Source organism: Etheostoma cragini, chromosome 15 (genome assembly GCF_013103735.1).
Source record: "Etheostoma cragini isolate CJK2018 chromosome 15, CSU_Ecrag_1.0, whole genome shotgun sequence".
Lineage (NCBI taxonomy): Eukaryota > Metazoa > Chordata > Actinopteri > Perciformes > Percidae > Etheostoma > Etheostoma cragini.
Window position 1 is genome coordinate 16,568,750 of NC_048421.1, and position 21,439 is coordinate 16,590,188.

Consider the following 21,439-nt stretch of genomic DNA (forward strand, 5'->3'; position numbering starts at 1 on the left):
GGGTTTAAACTGTGTCTGACTGACAAACAAGGCAAGCCTTTTCTCTGTGTAACACTCTGTTAAAATTAACTAGACAGTTTTCTTTTATGTCAAATCTCAACTTTACCTCTCATTGTTGGCGTCAGTTTCCCTAATGCCAGATTGCAAAACATCTCTTAAATGTATTGATTAGGATTAGGTCTCTGACTATCTTTGCGTTTTCAGTTTTAGCTTTTAACACAATTTTAATTTGTTTGTGTTTTTTAACATTTACTGAAAAAGCTATCATTGTAATAAACATAATTTGGCTTCAATGGGAACAAGACATTCATTCACTTAAGAAATCAGCTCAAAAGCTTTTTAGAACATCTGGACAGAGTTGGTCCTGAGCAGCCATTTATACTGCATCAATGTACTGTATGAGTTATCTGGTATTTATAGTTTGTTTGTGAGCCAGAAGACAATTCTTCTCCCAGTCCTCTACAAAGATCTCTATCTGAAGAGTGTTCTTCCATGCAGATAAATTCAAACGGTAGTTTTTTTGAGAACCTGCTAATAACATATTGCAAAATATCATCAACTGAGGTCTGTCATGTAAATGGTTTACAGCACTACCCTTGTTTGTGGTATCATGTGATATATGGTTTTCCTCTGGGTTCCAAGAAGCCTGGCTGAAACTGTAAATGGCAGGATGTTGCTTGTTGGTTTGAAGTCACATTCAAAACAGTGCACCAGAGTTCAACATATTATTGCCTCATTGTTACAGGGGTAACAGCAAATGTATCCAAATACTTTTGTCCAGAACCGTAGAACTTGTCTACATGAAACCCTAACCTACTATTGTATAGTATTGATCCATGAAATCCCACCTGATAGTTGTTTGTTTTGATTTCATGCAGAAGAAATTAAAGAAACGAGAAGGTAAAATTTTAAAGTTTTACAGTGGCACCAAAAATGATCAATTAAAGAGAAATTCCACTGATTTTGCACATACAAAGTATGTTTATGAGTCTTAGGGCAGGGTCACTCACCTGCTGTACCTGGGGACCACTTTTGGGAAATTGCAGGAGGCCAAGGACCAGTTAAAAACATACAAAAATATTCAATAATCAAAATGTCAATCGCAGCAGCCCAGCACAGGTCAGGTGTACGCAGGGTTATATCAAGGATTTCAGCACATTCAGGGCTTTGCCTAGACCTGTATCAGGGTGGGCAGGGACCCCTCCGCCGGCACTTCAATGTGAATTTATGTAAACTAAACTAGAGGGAGCTACAAAACGTCTGATAAACTGATTATATTTCTTATCAGATGACCCAATAAAGTTCTATCAATTTGATCAATTCTCTTCAATTTTATGCATAGTGTCAAATCATAACAGAATTTATCTCAGGACACTCTACAGATAGAGTAGGTCTAGACCACCTTACAATTTACAGAGACCCAACAATTCCCCCAAAAGCATGCATTTGGTGCGAATCTAAAGTAGACTGCCCTTTGACCGGTCTTTCAAATAATGGTGTAAAATGATCTTGACAGTGAATGGGGTGTACTTCAAGGACTGAAAGTAAACCTGTAACTATTTATTAAATCAGGATGTCACTGATTAATCTCAGGGGACATATTTTTTCTTTCAAAACCCAAGGTTAATGTCCGTCAAATGGAGAAAGTATTTTGAATGTACAAAGTAAAAATCCGTGGCCAATCATTGGCAATTATGCATAATAACTCATTGTTGTATTTTGTTTGACATAGTGCTTTCATAAGATAAAAAAAGTTAGAAAGTTAAATTTAGGGGGATTTTAGTGGCTTTGTCAAATTAACTGTTTGGTCAGTTGGAGTGGACTCAGCAGATAATATATATATATATATAATCTGAATCTGGAAAGCTAATTTACGCTTTAAAAGTAATGTAGGGGAGTAAAAAGTAGCCTACAAAAAAAGTAGCCCTTTGAGAAGTAGTGGAGTAGAATTAAAAAACAGCAGAAAATGGAAATATTCAAGTAAAGTAGGCCAGTGCCTCAAAATTGAATTTAAGAACAGTACTTAAATGTAGCCTACAACCAGTACACGTGTAATCCTATACGTATCAATAAAGGTTTAAAAAAAAAAGAAACACTCCTCAAAAAATTGCGCTCCTATAATAGCCCTGTCTGCCATGCAAAGCTTAGTGCTCACTGGTGCTCAGAGAGATACGGGACGGTTAGCATAACACTCTCGCAGCATGTCGGAACACCAGCGGGGTCTCGTTTATTTGCTCACCGGAGGATGCGGCTTTCTCGGGAAGCATTTGCTGAGGGTTTTGCTGGAGAAAGAGGACAACCTGGTGGAGGTCCGGGTTTTTGACAAACACATAGACACAAGTTTACAAGGTCTCAGCACAGGTAGGCTAAAACGTTTAAATACCTAGCGGCATCTAAAAAAATCTGCTAATTTGAATGTTTTGTCTGTTATCGTTAATGGTTCTTTAACAGATTCTCTGTCATCTTAAAAACAAAATGAATGGTTCCAAAGGCCTTATTTGTTCATTGGGGGTTTCAGCTGTTTGTTCAATAATCCAAATTGGGAAGAAGGTGTTCAGGTGACAGTGTTATTTGTCGAGTGAACTGTAATGTTTGTTTGAAAATTACACGTCACATCCTTTGTGGTTTGATTGTCATTTAGTCTAAGTTTTACGGTAAACTTGTAAAAAGCTTGTTTTGTTTAGCTAGATAACACTACCGTTTTTGGTTCTATAATGTATGACCCAATAGCAATTTCAAATAGTCCTATTAATATAAATTACATCATTATTCGGTCAAAAATAACCACAGTCGGGTGTGGCTAAATATCCCAATTGAAATGATATCAATTACACTAAACTGGGCAAAATTAACACTTTTTTAAACATGATTGTGTGTTATATAGTGGGTGGGTTTAACTCGTTGGGGTGGTGGTAGATTGACCCAAATTCGGTTAGCATTGGCCAGAATGTTTAGTGTGTATTAATGTTATATATCTATAATATCTATATCATGGAGTTACATGGTAACCACATGGTTCTGGTAATTGAGTTGACTATTCTCTGAAAAGGGTTTAACTGATGAAGGCAAATTATGTGGTAACAAACACTTACAACCAGTGTTGTAAATGATGTGTGATGTGTGTGCAAAAAATACATAATAATAGAAGATTAGGTGTTAGTAGTATGAAGGGAGGTGATGGGACATACAGCTGAATTAAGTGTCTCCACATGGGGGGAAACATATGAACATCCTTTCTTTCCTCTCACACGCTGTATGGTCACTCTGCCATGACAGAGATGACAGCTGTGCAGGGAATCCAGGATAGCCATCTCCCTAATTTCCTGTGGCAGGATAAAGATGTTATAACCTGACATTGTAGGCTTTGACACATCTCTTTCACGTCACAACTTGGAACTGTTTACAGTTAATGTCACCACCTTTTGAGCTACATGTTTTCCATGGAACCTGACGTGGTGACCTGATGTGGTTCACATATCTGCCTCAACATGTTTAGTCTCTATTTTCTAAAGTAAAAACAACAGCAGTTTTTTTTTTTTTCTTTCCTGGTGACATTTTATAGCTAACGTTTGTCACAACCAGGCTCGAGGCTGGACATTTAAGAAGTTTATTTTACATAACTAAAATGGAAATTCTTGTAATGATGAACTAAATGTAACAAAACTAAACAGGGGGGGAATGCAGGGGAGAGAGATAGACTGGCTAACTGCCACCAGTGTTTATACTGTTGGTCGCTCAATCTCAAGTGATGCCCCTTGGCCACTGTGAAAATGGCCTGTTCCGCTTTTATTATTCATTGTTAAGAAAGGACTGAGGCCTGCTGTTTTTGTAACAAGTAAGTTCAGATAACGGTAACAGGAGAACTCAGTGTCTGTAACATCCAGGCCTCACAGAAAAGGACATGTTTGATTGTGTGCTGGGTTGATATTGATTTATTTATGTAGGAACGTCTGATTACAGGCTTTACAGACTTAGACTCTAAGTCTGTAATTAAATGTCTCTATGTAATTATTAGAATAACAGATGGTAATGCAAACTCCAGAAGGAGTGTCTGAATTGCGATGGGATCTCTGACTCGATGTTCAAAAGTCCGACTCCTTTCTATGACAGCTACAGGACTCTGTCTTTTCTCCTTATCTGCTGTATTAGCATTTCAAGGACGCAAAGATTAGCTGGAAGTTCAAGGCCTTCAGAACTGATAATGAGAGCAAGCATTGCTGCAGGAATGAATATTGTTTCTTTGGGAGCTAGGTCTCTTGTTGTTTTATACCATTTTGGGCAAAGTTATCACTGTTGTTGTCCCTGAGGAGGTCTGCTTTTTGTCTCGAAGTACCTGAATGTGTCACGTTTTTATTCAACCAGGTCAGCCAAGAAGGCTTATGTTAAGTTAAGAGAGACTTTACATGCTCCTTGTTTGTTTTTTAATTCTATAATTGTTTCTTCGTTGAAATTAATTTATATTTACAATGACAAAAGAGGACTTGTGGAAAGAGAATGCAAATGTAACACAAGTCGTATCTTTATACAACATAGACGTCACATCGTGTTGTCAAAAAACAAACTAATGTTTTGTAATAGGTAAACAAACACAGTAAGTCAATTCTTCCCAGCCTTTGTAGAAGAAAAAAAAAATAACTTATCCATGATCAGATACAGACAATGTGACATTTTTCTTCCTGTTTCTCACTCAGATCGGACAAAGGTGGTAGTCATTCAGGGGGACATCACTGACTACAGCAGTGTTTTGGAGGCCTCCCGGGGGGCCGATGTTGTTATCCACACAGCCAGCTTGGTGGACGTTTGGCACAAGATCCCAGAGACCCTCATTGTGTCTGTCAACGTCACAGGTGGGACTTCAAGAGAAAAGGCATGGGGAGGAAACATCAATGAGTTATTCAGTTTTAAATAATGTTTTACTGAGGAAAACCACAGGAAACCCAGACCTCCTCCTGTTTGGATCACTTTCAAGGTTGTGACATTGCCCATGATTTCAAAAATGTTGGCCATGATTAAGTCATCCTGAATGTTGAGACAAATATTGCCATTGTTAGCCAGTCATGTTGCCACTTTCTGGTGTGACAGATACTCAGACTTGGACAAAGGACTATTTTAATTTTGTAATATAATGTAGGGCAGAGTTTCTCTTTCATTGACAAAGCATGGTTGGTCATCATGCTCTTACTGTAACTGCGTAACCCTATTAGTGTGGGTTTCAGTGTTAAGTGAGTAAGTGTCACATGCTGTTTGAAGTGTTTTTTTCAGCCTGACAAGAATTCAATTGTCATTTAAAACACCAAACCAAAAGAGGCAAAAAAATAGAATAAAGTATATATAATCCATAGACCGCATTTAGCACAAAATAGCATGTGTGAGCCAAGCCAAGAGTTTCCTAATGGACCACTCGACTTCCTTCTTGTTTTTGAAGACATGGTAATACTAGTGCTTTCATTCACTGTAGCTGTGACTATGACTAAATGCAGCCTAAAGACTTGTTTGGGTTAAAACGTGCGTGCATGTGTGTGCTCATCTTAATGTGTTTGAAAGACACGGCTGACAATATTATCACTCTATATTTTCCTACTGTGAACAAAATCCGAACAAAATATTAAAACAATGAACCAGTCCTTCTCTGTCCTCCAGTACAACAGATCTCATAGAAAAGCTGAATAAATAATTTACTCTTATCTGTCTGGAAGTTGTTAATGTCTTGCCAGAACTTCAGAAGAGAAGTTTGTTCATGTGTGTAAAGTTGAGGACCGGAGATGTGGTTGGATTGGGATGGGTGGTTCACTCTAGGTTCCTTCAGCAGAGAAATATTAGAAGAATGTGTCATTAGTTCACGTGTTGGGTTTCAAAAGAATTTCATGTAAACGCCCTCTTTTTTTAGTCTTGGAGACATAAATTCACTCTTACTCCTGGAATTTGTAAGGATTGCAGGTGAAGGGCGATTAACTCAATATAAGAGTGCAGGATCAAGACTTCCAGTTAAGAAAATAAAAAATAAAATTCAGTCTATCCAAACCTAGTATCCTCCATCTCTTAAATGACAATGTTTTCTCTCGTCTCAGGAACGGAGAATGTGATCAATGCCTGTGTGGAGTGTGGCATCCAGTGGCTGGTCTACACCAGCAGCATGGAAGTGATTGGTCCCAACGTCAACGGAGACCACTTTATTAGGTGAAGCTAAAAGAAGTATAATACTTGATTTTGAACTCCATTAAATTAGTTTTGCTGGCCATGTAGTCGGTGTGTGTTTTCCTCACCGAGTACACAGGTTGCTGTTTACTTTCAGAAATGCTTTGGGCACTGTCTTTTCTATCCTTTCTCTATTTATTTCATTAATACACCATCATGGAAAACACAAAGGCCTGTAAAGAAGAGATAAGATCGGGGGAAGACTAAGAATAAACAACACACAGTATCCAGCACCTTAGTGGTATAATCATGGGGCTTTTACATTCCAAGTCGGTGACATTGAACAGGAGCCATATCCAACATTCAGTGTTTATCTTGCTGTTACATTCATGTGATATTTTCCCTTTATACTGTCTTGTATGTCAGACACATATCGTGTACAGCTCCAAGCAGCAATATGTCTGTAAATCTATTTCAAAACTTGCTTTACCAGTTGTCACAATATTATGTAAGATAGGGCTGCTGTCTCACCGGGGACGTCTGTGTTATTCAATAGAATGCTTTGTTCTTTCATAAATATAGTAAAATATTTTGGTGCTGGGATGCTCTAAAACCATAACAGAAAACAATAGTGCAGGGATGTAAACCGATGACCAACAGAGGTTATTGATGATGTGAGTCATTCTGTCTCCAAGCACTGTTTGTATTTAGTATAGTGAGTGATATACACTCTTAGACTGTTTACAAGGAGGTCAATGGGTGGGATGAAGAAACCAGCTTATGCATTCTGGTCAGTCTCACTCTACAAGTGTTTTATTGTGAGTCTGTCCATTTCCTACAAATACTTTGCTTTAGCAATGTTTTGCTCTTATTTGTCTCTCTGTTGGTTTGTCTGTTTGCTATTTGTCAATATATCTTAAAGGTGGAGTCAGGGATTCTGGAGAAAGATTGTTGATATTCAAGCACAATACCCAAACAAACACACCCCCTCCCATCACTGCTCCTTCAGAATGTCAGCATGTGCCCGATTTATTGTCCCTCTTGCTCCAACTGCCTTTCTCTTTGTACTTTGTACAACCACAACCTTTCCCCTGTCCTGTCCACGTGCACAAACAGAACAGTGTTGTGTGGATTGTTCTTAGCCCCTTTTGTTGTTGTTTCTCAATAAGAGAGCCAGGGCTTTGTATAAACACTTAATGTTTTTTCAACGCGCGCACACACACAATACGGACAGCTGGGTTTCCACAACCAGCGCTGTGAGAATCCACCTTTTAAAAACTCAACATATTTTCTTATGGACTACTTCTTGCTTGAACACAGTTTCCAAATCTCTACACACTTAGCCTATTGCTTGAACCACAACCTGCACAACACTGTGGATTTACAACACTTTGTTCGAATGCTAACACACTGCTGTCAAAACAGAGTAGATTTCAGTCTGGTGCCTACCAAACACTGCTGATTGTAATTTTAAATGAAAGCCTAAGCAAGTGTCTTATTTTAGACTAGTTATTGAACACGTACGTTTTTCTTTTGTATGCAAACACCAAATAAGAATTACAAACATACACTGTACCGTTTGATAGAAACCGGTAAAAGAGTAAGATACCAATATTTCCAGGTCAGATGTCTGAGGTTACATACACAGCTATAAAAAAACTAAATGTGAAAAACACTACCTTTCCTGTAGTAAACCTACATTTGTACTGTTTTTCCAGAAAGTAATGGAGGTGAAAGAAATGGAAACACTACACTCATTAGTATTTAGAGATGATGCAGACATCCAATGTGATGAAGACAACTTGCTGCATCATGCTGGAGAGAGGCAGGATTAGTCACATTATTCTTTGTTACTGTAATGTAACTTTAGGTTTTTGGAATTAATTCCATAAATTACAATATACAAAATACTATATCGAAGCAAACTGCTTATTTTCATTCCTTCTTTTTCATTTACCTTATGTGAAAATTGGTATATAACATAAAATCTATATATGTTCTTTAAAGAAACTATTGAGTTGTGTAAAGTTACTCAAATTGTACAAACTGTGAAGATGAAAAGTTAATATTTTCTGTATTGTTGTTGTTTGATGCTAGGGTTTTTACTCTGTGTGTTCTGACTGACATTGTGTGTTATCTCATTGAGGATTGTCCATAGTGTTTGGCTGCACTGAGCCTGTTTTGAGACTTGTGTTAGGAGATATGTTGCTTGAACATATGTAACAGTATGTTAGCTCAGGTGACTGTTGGTTGTGCAGACTGTAGTTTGAGTTTTGCCCATGTGGCTTCTTCAGTTGTGACCACTGTCGATTAGCAATATAAAAAAAAAAAAAAACAGTAATAATTTGTTAAAATAATAATTTTAGTCCCTAAAACCTTCATAGCTGAGGGATGCGCTCTGAGTGCTTTTCCTACTTCAACAAAGCCCTTGACAGCCATTGTTGTTATCTCTCTCTCTCGCTCTCTGTGTGTATGAGTTAAATGATTACATCAGAGTGAAAGATTGAACCATGGTCTGCTCATTGGAACGAGCCACTATTTTCCTTCCTATCTGTCTCTCCTTCGCTCAGTCTGGTATTACTTACACACATTCCTCTCATACATGACAAAAACACTACTTGCTGCTCACTTTCTTCCTCCACTGACTGTTTAACTCTTTCTCTACAGGGGCAATGAAGACACACCTTACCAAGTGAAACACACTATGGCCTATCCTAAGAGCAAGGCAAAGGCAGAGAAAATATTGCTTGATGCTAATGGCACCAAGGTAATTTATTCTTAACATTCATTTCACAAATAATTTGCTGGTTTCAGGTATTTTCATAGAGGCAGATTTATTGAAAGCACATTTTAACAGTACACTTTAAAAACACTCTTAGAAAAAAGGAAAAAACAACAGTGTTGAAATGAGAATCATAAAACCATAACTCTGCAGATAGAGAGAACTTTTTTTTTTGTCATCCAGATGTGTATTAATGTTTTTCACTGACTACTAAAATGCTAAAGCTCAGAGTGTATACTGTAATATCTTTGCTTGAGACCGGAAACAAAACGTGATGACGGAAATTCTTATGCAAATTTGCCACACAATTCTAGATCATCCCCTTGTGGCTTTGCAATGGGGGTACATCTGTGGTTTACAATCCACATCCACAAAAATCTACCCTTTGACCGCTTTGTGATTACGTTTTTATTTCTGTAGCCTCCTGTCTGATTTCCTAACACCAAATCTTTTTGGTTTTGTCTCCTATCCAGGTGAAGGGTGGGAAGTGTTTGTACACATGTTCCCTGAGGCCAACGGGGATCTATGGTGAGGGGCACCAACTAATTAAGGATTTCTACAATATGGGCGTGCAAAGGGGGGGCTTGCTCATCGGTGGTGTCCCAGAAGACTCTGAACATGGACGAGTCTATGCAGGTAAAATAACTGTTTTCGTAAGTCGTATACAACTTAAAAGGCATGTCTGAGTCAACAGATGTAGCCAGAGAATACTAAGCAACCTCTGTGCTATTTTACCTCTGAAGGCAAAGGCACGTAAACCAAACTGCTAAGGAGAACCAAATAAAACCTAGATTGACATATGCTCACACCAGGAATTAAAGCAGAAGTGCATTTGTTGTGCAAAACCACTTCCTCTGCATTTTACAGAAAGCGTCCTAGATGTAGTTTTTGCAGTACTGTCAGTCGAAACAAACAAAACCTCTGATGCTTCGTTATCCAAATTAGTAATCACCAATAGTGCATGTGTGCATGAGTAACAGTTAAGAGAAGAAGAAGAACTGGAACATATGAAGTATCTATAGTTGATAAATCTTGGCTATTGATAATGCAAGATAGCTATTAGTACATTCAGCACTGTATATATTATATGATGGGGAAGGGAAATATTGTTTGTTTTACAATACTGGGCTCTATTCATGGTAAGGATATTAAGATTGTTGACACATAAAAATATTTGGGAACCATGTTTGACTCCAGCTTATATTTTTATTTTGTTTCTCAGCCTCATTCTGTATTTTGTATAAGCCATAAATTCAGCTTTTATTACCAAATGTTATTGCTAAGAACTTTTGTAAAAACACAAGTTCCAAAGAGGGCAAGGAAATTGTTTGTTAAAAAAAAAAAAAAAAAAAAAAAACATTCCAGAGAATTTGGAATTTTCTTCAAAATGACTATTTATTTCTTTTGGCACTCAAGTATATTTACTCTTTAACTATTTATACTATGGCAAACGTTTTGAGTACTTCTTCTATCATTCATTTGGGGTTTTCACCCACTTCACCCGTTTGTGTTTCTAGGCAACGTTGCCTGGATGCATGTACTTGCTGCACGAGCCCTGAGAGAGCGCCCACTGACAGTTGGAGGTGAAGCTTACTTCTGCTACGATGACTCTCCCTACAAGAACTACGAGGATTTTAACATGCAGTTTTTTAGCAAATTTAACTTCCGAAGGGTCCGCATGCCCTCAATGGTGATCTGGTTCCTGGCCATGTTTAATGACCTGCTTCGCTGGATAATGAGCCCCTTGTTCAACTACACACCGTTGCTGAACCGTTATACCTTGGCTGTGGCTTGTACCTCCTTCACTGTCTGCACAGACAAAGCCCTGCGCCACTTCCAGTACCGCCCTCTGTACGACTGGGACCAGTGTAAAGCCCGCACACAGAAATGGGTTGACACATTCCCTCTGGATACAGCAAAAGACGCCTAATGTTACCTCAATCACTGCAACACACATCAGAAGCACCTACCTAAACACGACAGACTCCAGATATGGGTGGAGTAACAAGCTATTATGTGACAATAAAAGTAAATATATATATATTTACAGAATTAAAAAAAAAACGTATTTCTTAGTTATATTTGTGTAAATCTATTGTTCGCACACAATTAAAGCATCTGTTCAGATGAAGTACATACGTTAATAGTGTTTTTTTTAATATATATATATATATATATATATATATATATATATGTGTGTGTGTAATGTAATTATTAATTTCCATTGGCTTCAGTTCATTTGTGTTTAGTTTGTGCCACCAATGCAGGTTTTTGGACATTAAACAGTTCAATTAAATTTAAGAGCATTTACTTCATTTTTATGTTGACTTTAGACCTTTGCTTCAGTATTCTGTTATTATGGCAAAATCTTATGTTTCATAATTTAAAGAATGTTTATAATGACATTGTCCATTAAATTTATCATGTTTAGTTTTTTTTAATTTTTGGTAAGTTTCAATAAAGATTATTTAATATATTCTACATGGCTTGTTTTCTTTTTGCACTTCATTCACATAACAGGGAGAGTTTGAATTTTCTTGTTTCTATGACTGATCTCATTTATGTGTTTTATTATGATATGCAGTGTACGTCATAATGAAAATGTAGACAGCTTGGAGACCTGACCGGTGATCCTAAATCATTGGTTTCGTTTCTACGTGCATATGTTTTCCTTACCATAACATGGTAACTGGGTGTTCTCCACCTCTGGATTTCCATGGAAACGATTAACTTTGTTTACGCACAGAGTCTTTACACTCTTGTGGAAATGTGTCCTCGGACTCTATGACAACCAGCTGGATAGTATTTATTTTGTGTGAGTAAGACAAAGTGTATGGGAGTTCCCTTGTAGAATTTGACGCTGTTACAGCATGCCTGGGTGTCCCCTCATTCCTTTGGCTATCACCATGGCAATCACAACAACAAGCACATGCCCGCTAGTGTGAAAAGGAAAACAGAGATATGACTCATAATCCCACAAAGAATCTGTGATGGCTTCCCAACACTAAAAAAGATGTAACACTTGTGTAGCATTTATGTTTGGTATGATTGACACCTAAGCGTGTCGCTGTGTGACTTCTGAAAAGTGTGTGTGAGTGCTGTTTTGATGCAATACCACAAACCTGAATGTTGAGGATCGCTTGTAAATAAACGAAATTGCGCCACCCACTGGTTTAAGGAAAACATTCCAGTTAAGTGAAACACCGAAGTCTCGTTTTTCTTGTTAGATGGAATTTATTTACCTTCATTGTTTAAACTTAGGGAATGTTAAAATGTGGAAGTACGTTGAGGGTTGCTTAGGCTACAAATAAATAAGATTACTGGAGACACTGTAACGAATGTGTGTGATTGGGGTCAAAGTAAATCAATTATGAGGAAATATAAATATCAAAGCATATTTGATACAGTACATATGTGTAGCCAGTGGTGGAAAAAGTACTAAGATATTTTACTTAAGTAAAAGTAGTATTACCACTGTCGAAATACTGTTAAAAGGTAAAAGTCATGCATTTATAATTGTACTTGACCTAAAGTACAAAACTATAAAATGTGTTCTTAAAGTACCAAATGAGTAAGACATTTCTTTGTAAATCACTTAAATGCTGTAGCTGGTAAAGGTGGATCTAATCTTAACAAAAAGTATATAAGCATACTGCCAGTTGTGTAATCTAGACTACAACAATACATCATGATTCACCTGGTAATTATTTTTTCTATTTATAATCTAATTTAGTAAAGTAACTAGTAGGCCTAACTAAATGTATCAGATATGCCATAAATGTAATGAAGTAAAAGGTACAGTGTTCCCTCTGAAATGTAATGGAGTAGAAGTACAAAATAGCATTCAAATAGAAATGCCCGTATTCAAATAAAGTATGTAGGCCTACCTTAAAAGTGTACTTAAGAAGAATACTTGAGTGAATGTACTTAGTTGCATTCCTCTACTGTGTATAATGCATTGTTTACAATAGCACGTTTCTGCTGTGGAAGCTATAGACGGTCAGTGTGTGGAAGGGAGGCTCCTGTGCGGGTGCGTGCATGTAACCCACGACATTGACGAGAACACGCACGTAGCTGTCAGTAGGAAATGCAGCCTGCTGGTGTTGGATGTAACGTTACCCATGTCGCTGTGGTTGGATAAATTAAACAAAGAAAGTAATTTTTGTTTCAGACTCTGAACTGTTACTTAGAAGGTTGCTTGAATTTGGCGAGAATTTTGCAGCAAGTCCGAATGTCTAACCGAGGTAACCGAAACCTTCAGCTAAAAGCTAAGCTACAGAAACAGAACACTATCGGCGCTAATGCTAATAGTTACATAGGCTAAAATAAGCTAACTTAGCTGCTAATTTAGCCAGCTAGCTTGCCAATTGCAGTTTGCTCTCCCAGGTTATCGCCCCATATAGCGGTTTCTATCCCGTTAGAGGCTTTTTTCGTATTTACGAAGGAGGTTGTGGAACCGGAGCTGTGGCGGGGGGTGCGTACGGATAGGAACCCCCTGGCTATCCAGGCGGACGGATCACAGTGACACGCCGGTCGTGGGTGAGTTGAGCAGTAGAGCTGAAGTTGTATTAACCGGGCAGCGGGTGGACAAGGCCGTGGACGCTGTTCTGCCAGGGCCTGGTAGGGAGGGAGCGTGATGACTATTAGCTATTAGTAAACCATTGCTCCTGTCTGCGGAATCGGGAAGTTGAGTCGCTTCAAGAGAGGCCTTAAGAGAGGATATGACAACAAAGTGGCTGGTGTTATTAGCTGCTAGGATAAACCGATAGATGTTTTGAACAACTACAGACCGTGTCTGCTTCATAAGCAAATTACTGGATCAGTAAGGTTGTCGTGGGCGCTTTGTTGATAACCAAATGCCAGGTTATTGCAGCTCTATCAACCATTTTTTACTGTCATGCCGGCTAGCCCACTGATAAAGTAAAATTTTGTTAAAGCGGTATATTATAGTTGCACGATTTTTGATATTTTTGGTGTGATGCCTGCTAAGAGATTTCATGTTATTTTTTAAATAAAGTTGCTGATATAATTATAATTATATCAGTTTTTTAAAACAAATGTAACCAATTTTACTTTATAATGTGGGCGTCAATGTAGCTAGCAAAAGAGGAAATGTAGCTTTAGAAATTGATTGCTGTAACATTGTTCGCAGAATAATATACCAAAATATCACATTTAAAGTTGCAGTTAAATAATTAATATAATAATTGTGTATGTTTGCACACTGTCTCCCAAGATTATCCATGATTTCAAAATATAGTTCACTTCTTTGGCTGCTTCTCCAATCCTGTTTTCTGTTTTAAGAAGAGGAATTGAGAAACTGGCTAGAAGTCAGATTTTCATAGACACTTTAGTCTTCTTTTGCATAAAGAATTGGCCTTTTAAGTTGCTAGGCTTGTTGCTGAGAATATTTTCATTTCAACTATTTTTATGATCCTGCTGCAGTTGTAATTTATTACAATAGTTTAGACTGAACTGATAGCTGCTATTTGGCAAAGAAAAACTCACCTCCATAATGTTATCTTTTTTTTTTGTAAAGGAGAGATCAAAGTGGAACCATGGCTGAAATCTCCACCCTATCCCCATCCCCCCCTGCACTGGGTGAGCATCATGCAGCTCCATCCATCCCTCCAACCTCATCTCTGCACACTGCTACCAACAGCCCTGCTCCCGAGTCTGCCAGGGAGATGCCCACACCTAAGTCTTACCTCTACAATGACAAAGCTTTGACTGAAAACACTCCTTCCGCACAGTCACCCTTTACTCCCCATCCACCCTTAATTCCTCCCAAACTCACTGCTGAGACCCCCTTCACATTGTCGGTACACAAGGATGCTCCACAGAGAGAGGAATCAGGACAGAAAGATGCAGAGACTGGAGCTCATGTTATTAAGCAGGAAATGACCAGTGACCCACCAGCTGCAGAGTTCTTAACTACTAAAACAGAGACCCCACAACTGTCAAGTGAGCCAATGGCTCAGAGTGAAGTGCAACAGGCACCCCCCTCTCCTGATCTCAATCCTGGTCCTAATCTTTACCCCAATGTACATGTCACCCACAATCCAAATCCTGTCATGGATGAAGGTCAATTTACAGTGGGCCAACCCCAAATTGCCACAGCTTCAGACCCCTTGCCTGCTTCTCCAGCCTTCACCGATACGGCAGCATCAGCAACAGCTGAAGAGGAGAAACCTCAACCCCTGCAACAAGCACAACCCCCTCAAATACAGCCTCCTCCGCTCTCCCCAAAGCCTGCCTCTCCAAGTGAAGCGAGGAAAGCAGAACTACCCGGCACCGAACACCCCAGCCCTAATGTCCCACTGATCCACGAGCCAGACTTTCCGCTGCCCAAGCCCCGACCGGCCCCTGACACCCTCAGCTACCTAGAGTCAGCCAGCCTAATGTCGGGGACATTGGAGTCTCTATCTGGGCTGGGAGAGGATGGCAGCTCTGTGGGCTCAGACTCTGAGATCAATGGCATGGCTGTCAGACGCACTGATAAATATGGCTTCCTGGGTGGGAGTCAGTACAGTGAAAGCACGTAAGTATTAGGACATAAACAAATTACTCACACTCCCGTCCACTATGCAAAATATTGATCACTGTGTTTTTATTATATTTACAGATAGGTCTGAGATGTTCTAAAAGTAAAGTAGCATGTTCAGAATAGCCGTTTGATAGCCTGCGAGAGAGGCACTTCTCTTTTTTTTTTTAAGGTTCCATAAATACCGCTCTCTATTTGCAATATGAGTAATTAAATAATGGCTACACAGATAAATGTAAATCCTGACTATCTTCCTTTTAATCTGTCTCTTTGCCTTCCCTGAACATCTTATTCACTCTGTCATCCATATGCCCCAAAGAGATCTTCCCCTCTCCTTGGTCTCACCCTCCATTTTCTGTCTTTCTCTCCTTGTCTGCTGCTCTAAACATATCTGCCCATTCTTTATCTCCCCTTGGTCTGACTCAGATAATGCTGAGGACGTTTTTGTGACTCAATATGTACTGACTGTGTGTTTCTTTGCTATCACCTCTCACGCCTATCTGCTCTCTTCCTCTATATTCTGTCAGATTTGCTTCTACTTTTCTGACAAGCTAATTGCTCTACCACTGTTGAATAATTAAAAATATATTGATTTAGTATCCATTAGTAGTGGCATTGCATTCTGGTCAATATTAAAGAGGTTTTGTATCTGAGCCATTCAGCATAATGTTGTGGAAATTATTGTAAGAAAGAAAGTGAGGTAATTAATTTATGCCATAGAGTTACAAATGACAACGGATCAGAGTGCAACATGTAGGAGTGTAAAAAGATTACTTCCCAGTTCGAAGTCAAAAACGGCATCATGTATTACTCTATATTACAGTGAAAAGGATGTTCGAGTAGATGTCGCCCGACAGAGGGAGGTAAAATGGCTTGATATGTTCTACAACTGGGATAAGTGGATCAAACATCGCTTCCAGAAGGTATGCATATCAGCTTTTTAGACTGGATTTGGATGTGTTTTAGATATATTTGGATTAGTTTTACTCTACATAATGCCATAAGCATTATGTGTGTCTTTTTGTGCATTAAAGGTGAAGTTGCGCTGCAGGAAGGGGATTCCATCTTCTCTCAGAGCCAAAGCCTGGCAGCTACTGTCCAACAGCCAAGAGCTCCTAGATGCCAACCCTGGAAAGTTTGAGGTATTATTGTGACCATGTTGTCTTTTTAACTTCTTTTTTTAATACCGTTTTAAAATGTAACACACAGGGTGAGGGGTATGACAAAAAAACATGAGTTCTAAGATGCTGTCATCAACAAATTTGTAGGTATGGTTAGGGCCGGGCAGGTTATTGATATTATATCAATATCGTGATAGGAGACAACAAATAATCTTAGATTTTGGATATCATAAAATGGCTTAAGTTCTGAATTTACCAGCCTGTTCTTGCTGTTTTATTATTTGCCTTTTACTATGTACAACCACAGTAATGATGAATATTTATATGAAATCTGTGAAGATATTTTGTCAAAGCACTAATTGTCAAACCTATAATATCGTTGGAATATCATCATCAAGGTATTTGGTCTGGAATATCTAGATATCTGATTTTCTCCAAATGGCCCAGCCCTAGGTACAGTTCATTTTACATTGATTCAGGCCTCCTAGTATTTAAAAAGAAAAAGAAAAGATAAAAAGAAAAAAAAGCATGAAACAGAACCAATCCTGTTTCATTCAGAATCTTTCACTCTTATCTTATTGTAAACAACACTGATGTCCCCAAAATGTATCTTTTTTAGGTTCCACAAATCAAATGAATATGAAAATATAGTTTGATCTTTTTTTTTTTAAATTTGTGCTGAATGTCTTTCTCTCTTTGTATAAGGTTGGTGAAGCTACAGTTTGTTTATTCACTGACTTACTTAAAGTGAGGATCATTGTAATGGGCATTTGTGGCTGAAAAGGACCATTTATCTAGAAAGGTGTGAAAGGGGCGCAGGCGCAGATCTAGCATTCTGTAAGCCTCTTACCAGGACCAGTAATCCTGCCTGCCCTGCCTCTGTGTCCACGCTGTTGGGAGGTCCGGCCTCGGCTGGCTCCGGGTCCTAGCAGTCTGCTTGATATTCTTTGTGTTGTCTGAGGAAGACTTTCAAATGTGGTTTCATTAAGGGCTTTGCAGCCTAATCCACTTTAGAATTTTTCTAGAACTTGTATCTAATGTTTGTTTGTTTTACTGCAGGAGCTGGAGAGAGAGCAGGGAGAAGCTAAATGGCTGGACATTATAGAGAAGGATCTCCACAGACAGTTCCCCTTCCATGAGATGTTTGCTGCTCGTGGTGGCCACGGGTAAACAAACAAACATCAGCGAGTTTTACATCAGAGTACACAACACACGGTTGACAAGAAAAACCTGCACTCTGACTCCAATGCACACATTTTATGTAACCATTAGCCTGTTACATATGTTTGATCCTGGAGGAACTGTTTACAGCATACAACAAAGAAAATGTTGTTAATTAGAGTAAATAGAGTAAATTTGTTAAAAATGATAGACCCATAAAGTACAAAAACTGTCAATGTCATTAAGAAAATGATATCAAAAGAGCATATTGAAAATGGAAACAAAGAATACAAAGTCACGATACATGTAAGAATATAATGATACATTTTCTTTTAGAAGACAAGTGATTGAAATGTAGTGTCAAGATTATTTTATTCCTGAATTCCCATTAGTTTTATTTTGCATTCTTCACTTCACATGTCAATGGGAGGTGCATGAACTGGTCAAGTGGATTCGGTGGATTTGGCCACCAGATAATCTTTTTAATTTCTTCTGCAGGCAACAGGATCTGTTTCGGATCCTGAAGGCTTACACTATCTACCGGCCTGACGAGGGCTACTGCCAGGCCCAGGCTCCAGTGGCTGCAGTGCTGCTCATGCATATGCCTGCTGAGGTGAGGGGTAGAGTCAATGGGGTACAGGTTCTCACTAGGTGGGAAAGGAAAGTGGTTCATCCGTGTTAGTTTGGAAATATGTAAGATGATATTGAGTTGAATTAAGATGATGTTGATCTTGATCCAAAACAAGATGTAATCATTGGGAACGTAGGACAGTGAGCTAACATTCCTATGTAGCACACCACAAGATGCAGTTTCTTAAGTGGTTATGCTTGATCAGATGTGGCATGTTTTAGTTTAATCATGGTTTATGTTTATCTCTTTTTACTGCTCGTGAGAAAAGTGGGTTGGCGTGGGAAACAGCAAAACAAAGTGCTGCATTAAAAATAGCAGCAGACAGCAGACTGGTGACGCTGCTCAAACTTCACTGACCAGACTGAAGCAATCGACAAGGTGTCCTGCAAATATCAAGCATGTGTGATACAGACAGGACTCAAGTTACAGTTGCTCTGTCCGGTCCAATCTTTTTTTACAGCAAGGGGACCACATAGACCTACCCGATGAATATTTTGACAGTTTGACAACTGAGTTAATTGAGTCCCATATGTAAATGGACGTATGCCGATAGGTGTATAAGGGTTTTTAATTTGCTGTAGTTGATTAATGGTACAAACGGTGTATCTTTATCTACTGAAGGGTCGTCACGGTTTAAATTGCGGGCCGCTTTCTGTTTAACAAAAGGACAGGAAGGCTGTGTTAATTTTTTTCAGACATCACTATCTCTTCATCACCTCAAAGCTTTGCCATCATTTACATTTACTGAGAAGATTTAGTCAATTTATAATGTGCGGATTGTTGACATTTTTAAAAGAGCTGCAAAAAAGGGAGAAACAAAAGTAGGAATTGATGCAATTATGTTTCAACTCACAGCTTAACATTTGAACCTCATTTGCTGTTGATTGCCAGCCTTAACCGTTATAATTTGGTTCTGTTCACAGCAAGCCTTTTGGTGCCTTGTCCAGATTTGCGAGAAGTACCTTCCCGGCTACTACAGTGCTGGCCTGGTGAGTAAATTAACTAACTCTTTGTCAGACCTTTTTTATCAATTTTCGAACTTTAAATTTACACATAATATTTTTCTTTTAGGAAGCGATCCAGCTCGATGGCGAGATATTCTTCTCCCTGTTACAGCGTACGTGCCCAATGGCGTACCGTCACCTTAAGAAGTTCAAGATTGACCCGATTCTCTATATGACTGAGTGGTTTATGTGCATCTTCTCACGCACCTTACCATGGGCCAGTGTACTTCGTGTATGGGACATGTTCTTCTGTGAAGGTACCATTTTATGTCCACACAGTTCAACCAGCTCTCTTGTCTGTTTGTAACTGTTTTCCTACACTTACCTCTAGATGGTGAAGAATTCTAATGATCTAATAAGAAACTGGATACATTTTATGCTTGCATGGGTAGACAAGTTTTTGTTCAGTTTAAGGAGTTGTCAAGTTTAGTTATATTTTTGGTCCATAGTTTGACAGAAAGTCTCTGGTTGTAGGGGTGAAGATAGTGTTTCGTGTGGGCCTGGTGCTACTGAAACAGATGCTTGGCTCTGTGGATAAACTTCGGGAACTACAGGGCATGTATGAAACCATGGAGCGTTTAAGGAACATCTCACCTGACACTATCAGAGAGGACATATTGGTACAGGAGGTGGGTGTTTTTCTCTTGGCTTCAAAGACCCAGTACACAAACGAAATCTGCTTCTGTTTTTACTCGGCGACACAAGTTATTAGTCACTTTGTCTTGTAGTGCTTAGTAATCATCACTTCCTCTGTCTGTCTCGTCCTTGTCTGATGTGTCGTCCAGATTATCATTCTCCCAGTGACGGAAGGGCTTATAGAGAGGGAGTGCCGTATTCAGGTGAGGAAGTGGAAGGAGTCCAGAGGGGAGCTGACACACCAGCCAGGCCGGCGCCTCCACGGTACAAGGGCCATCTTCGAGTACAAACGCAGAGCCGCCGCCATTAGCTCCGGTGGAAGCTTCTCTTTCCTGGGAAGTCAGATCCCTCCACCAGGACCTCTCAGGGCCTCTTCCAGCCTCCTCTCACTCCCTGGCTTCCGCAGGTCAAAGGCTCCTTTCCATTCCCAAACCAAGAAGGGCTCCTTCTCAGGGCCATCAGGGATGGAAGGCCTGATGCATCAGTCCCGACCTAAAGTAACAACAAGCCCAGAACAAGGCGTCAGCCATAAACCACCTATTCCTCCAGGGGCAGGTCAGAGGGAAGCGGCACCCCACATTCCGAGCACCTTAGTCGGGGGTCCAGCTGTCTCATCACGTGGGCCTGCTCAGGTCTCAGAAGACAACTCAGCACAGGGCCAGCGTACTGCTGTGGTCCCAACACAAAGCACAGCACCACCGCCTAGCACTCTATCCCCCTCCCCTAAGATTGTCTCTGAGCAAATTACGTCTACTATCCCCTCTCCCACTGCAAACAACACCCCTCTACTGCTAATTCCAGATTCAAAAAAAGAAGCTGCGCCAGCTGCTGATGCCACAACTGGTGAGGAAGACGTAAAGAAGAAGAAGAAGAACAAAGAAGGGAAGAAGAAGGAAAAGGAAGAGGAGAAGAAAAAAATGAAGGAAAAGAAAGAAAAGGACAAGGCGGAAAAAGATAGGCTCAGAAAGGAGAAAGAGAGGCAAGAAAAGGAGAAGAAGAAAGGGGGGAAGAAAAAAGACAAAGGGGGAGGAGAAGCTGAAGACAAAAATGGAGCTACAGCAGCAAGAGATTCGGCCTAGTTTTCCATCCTGTCATTCCCGGATAATGAAAAGGGACGCTAAACAAAAAAGAGGTCAGGGCAACAAAATACCCCCAGAATCAGAGAGTGATTAATAAGAAAAAAATGGGATAGCTTCCAATAAAACGCATCATTTCAAAGACTTAATGTAGTCCCAGGACTATGGTGGAGAAAACTGGATCATGGTTTTAATAGCACCTTGGGGGGGGGGGGCAAGGGCAAGGGCAAGTCAAGGGCGAGTCAATGCTTTCATTTTCAGTTTTTGTAAAATGGGAAAAAAAATCATTTTTCAACTGGATAAAAGACTGAATTTACAAATTACAGTCATTATCTATTTTAGTTATTTT

The 21,439-nt window shown here is 39.4% G+C and overlaps 2 protein-coding genes across 4 annotated transcripts in view; both read left to right on the forward strand.

The window, feature by feature from the left end:
- LOC117958584 (TBC1 domain family member 10A-like) overlaps positions 1 to 21,205 on the forward strand; it is a 22,463-nt gene extending 1,258 nt beyond the window's left edge. The window contains exons 1-11 of one of the 3 annotated variants that reach the window (XM_034895057.1): positions 12,971 to 13,161; positions 13,362 to 13,456; positions 14,457 to 15,458; positions 16,285 to 16,384; positions 16,496 to 16,603; positions 17,642 to 17,748; positions 18,242 to 18,356; positions 19,298 to 19,363; positions 19,446 to 19,635; positions 19,853 to 20,007; positions 20,164 to 21,205. In XM_034895057.1, coding sequence (XP_034750948.1) covers positions 14,476 to 15,458; positions 16,285 to 16,384; positions 16,496 to 16,603; positions 17,642 to 17,748; positions 18,242 to 18,356; positions 19,298 to 19,363; positions 19,446 to 19,635; positions 19,853 to 20,007; positions 20,164 to 21,093 — 2,754 coding nt within the window. In that variant the 5' untranslated portion in view covers positions 12,971 to 13,161; positions 13,362 to 13,456; positions 14,457 to 14,475 and the 3' untranslated portion in view covers positions 21,094 to 21,205. Of the gene's footprint in view, positions 1 to 4,277; positions 4,284 to 12,970; positions 13,162 to 13,361; positions 13,457 to 14,456; positions 15,459 to 16,284; positions 16,385 to 16,495; positions 16,604 to 17,641; positions 17,749 to 18,241; positions 18,357 to 19,297; positions 19,364 to 19,445; positions 19,636 to 19,852; positions 20,008 to 20,163 lie in introns of those variants that run through there. The other 2 variants (XM_034895059.1, XM_034895058.1) reach the window with 2 other exon arrangements.
- Positions 1,573 to 10,970, forward strand: hsd3b7 (hydroxy-delta-5-steroid dehydrogenase, 3 beta- and steroid delta-isomerase). Its single transcript, XM_034895060.1, has 7 exons — positions 1,573 to 1,582; positions 2,185 to 2,361; positions 4,692 to 4,847; positions 6,069 to 6,177; positions 8,803 to 8,902; positions 9,391 to 9,553; positions 10,435 to 10,970. Exons 2-7 carry the CDS (start codon positions 2,202 to 2,204, stop codon positions 10,845 to 10,847), a joined length of 1,101 nt encoding a protein of 366 aa, XP_034750951.1. The 5' UTR covers positions 1,573 to 1,582; positions 2,185 to 2,201; the 3' UTR covers positions 10,848 to 10,970.
- Positions 21,206 to 21,439: the final 234 nt, after the last annotated feature.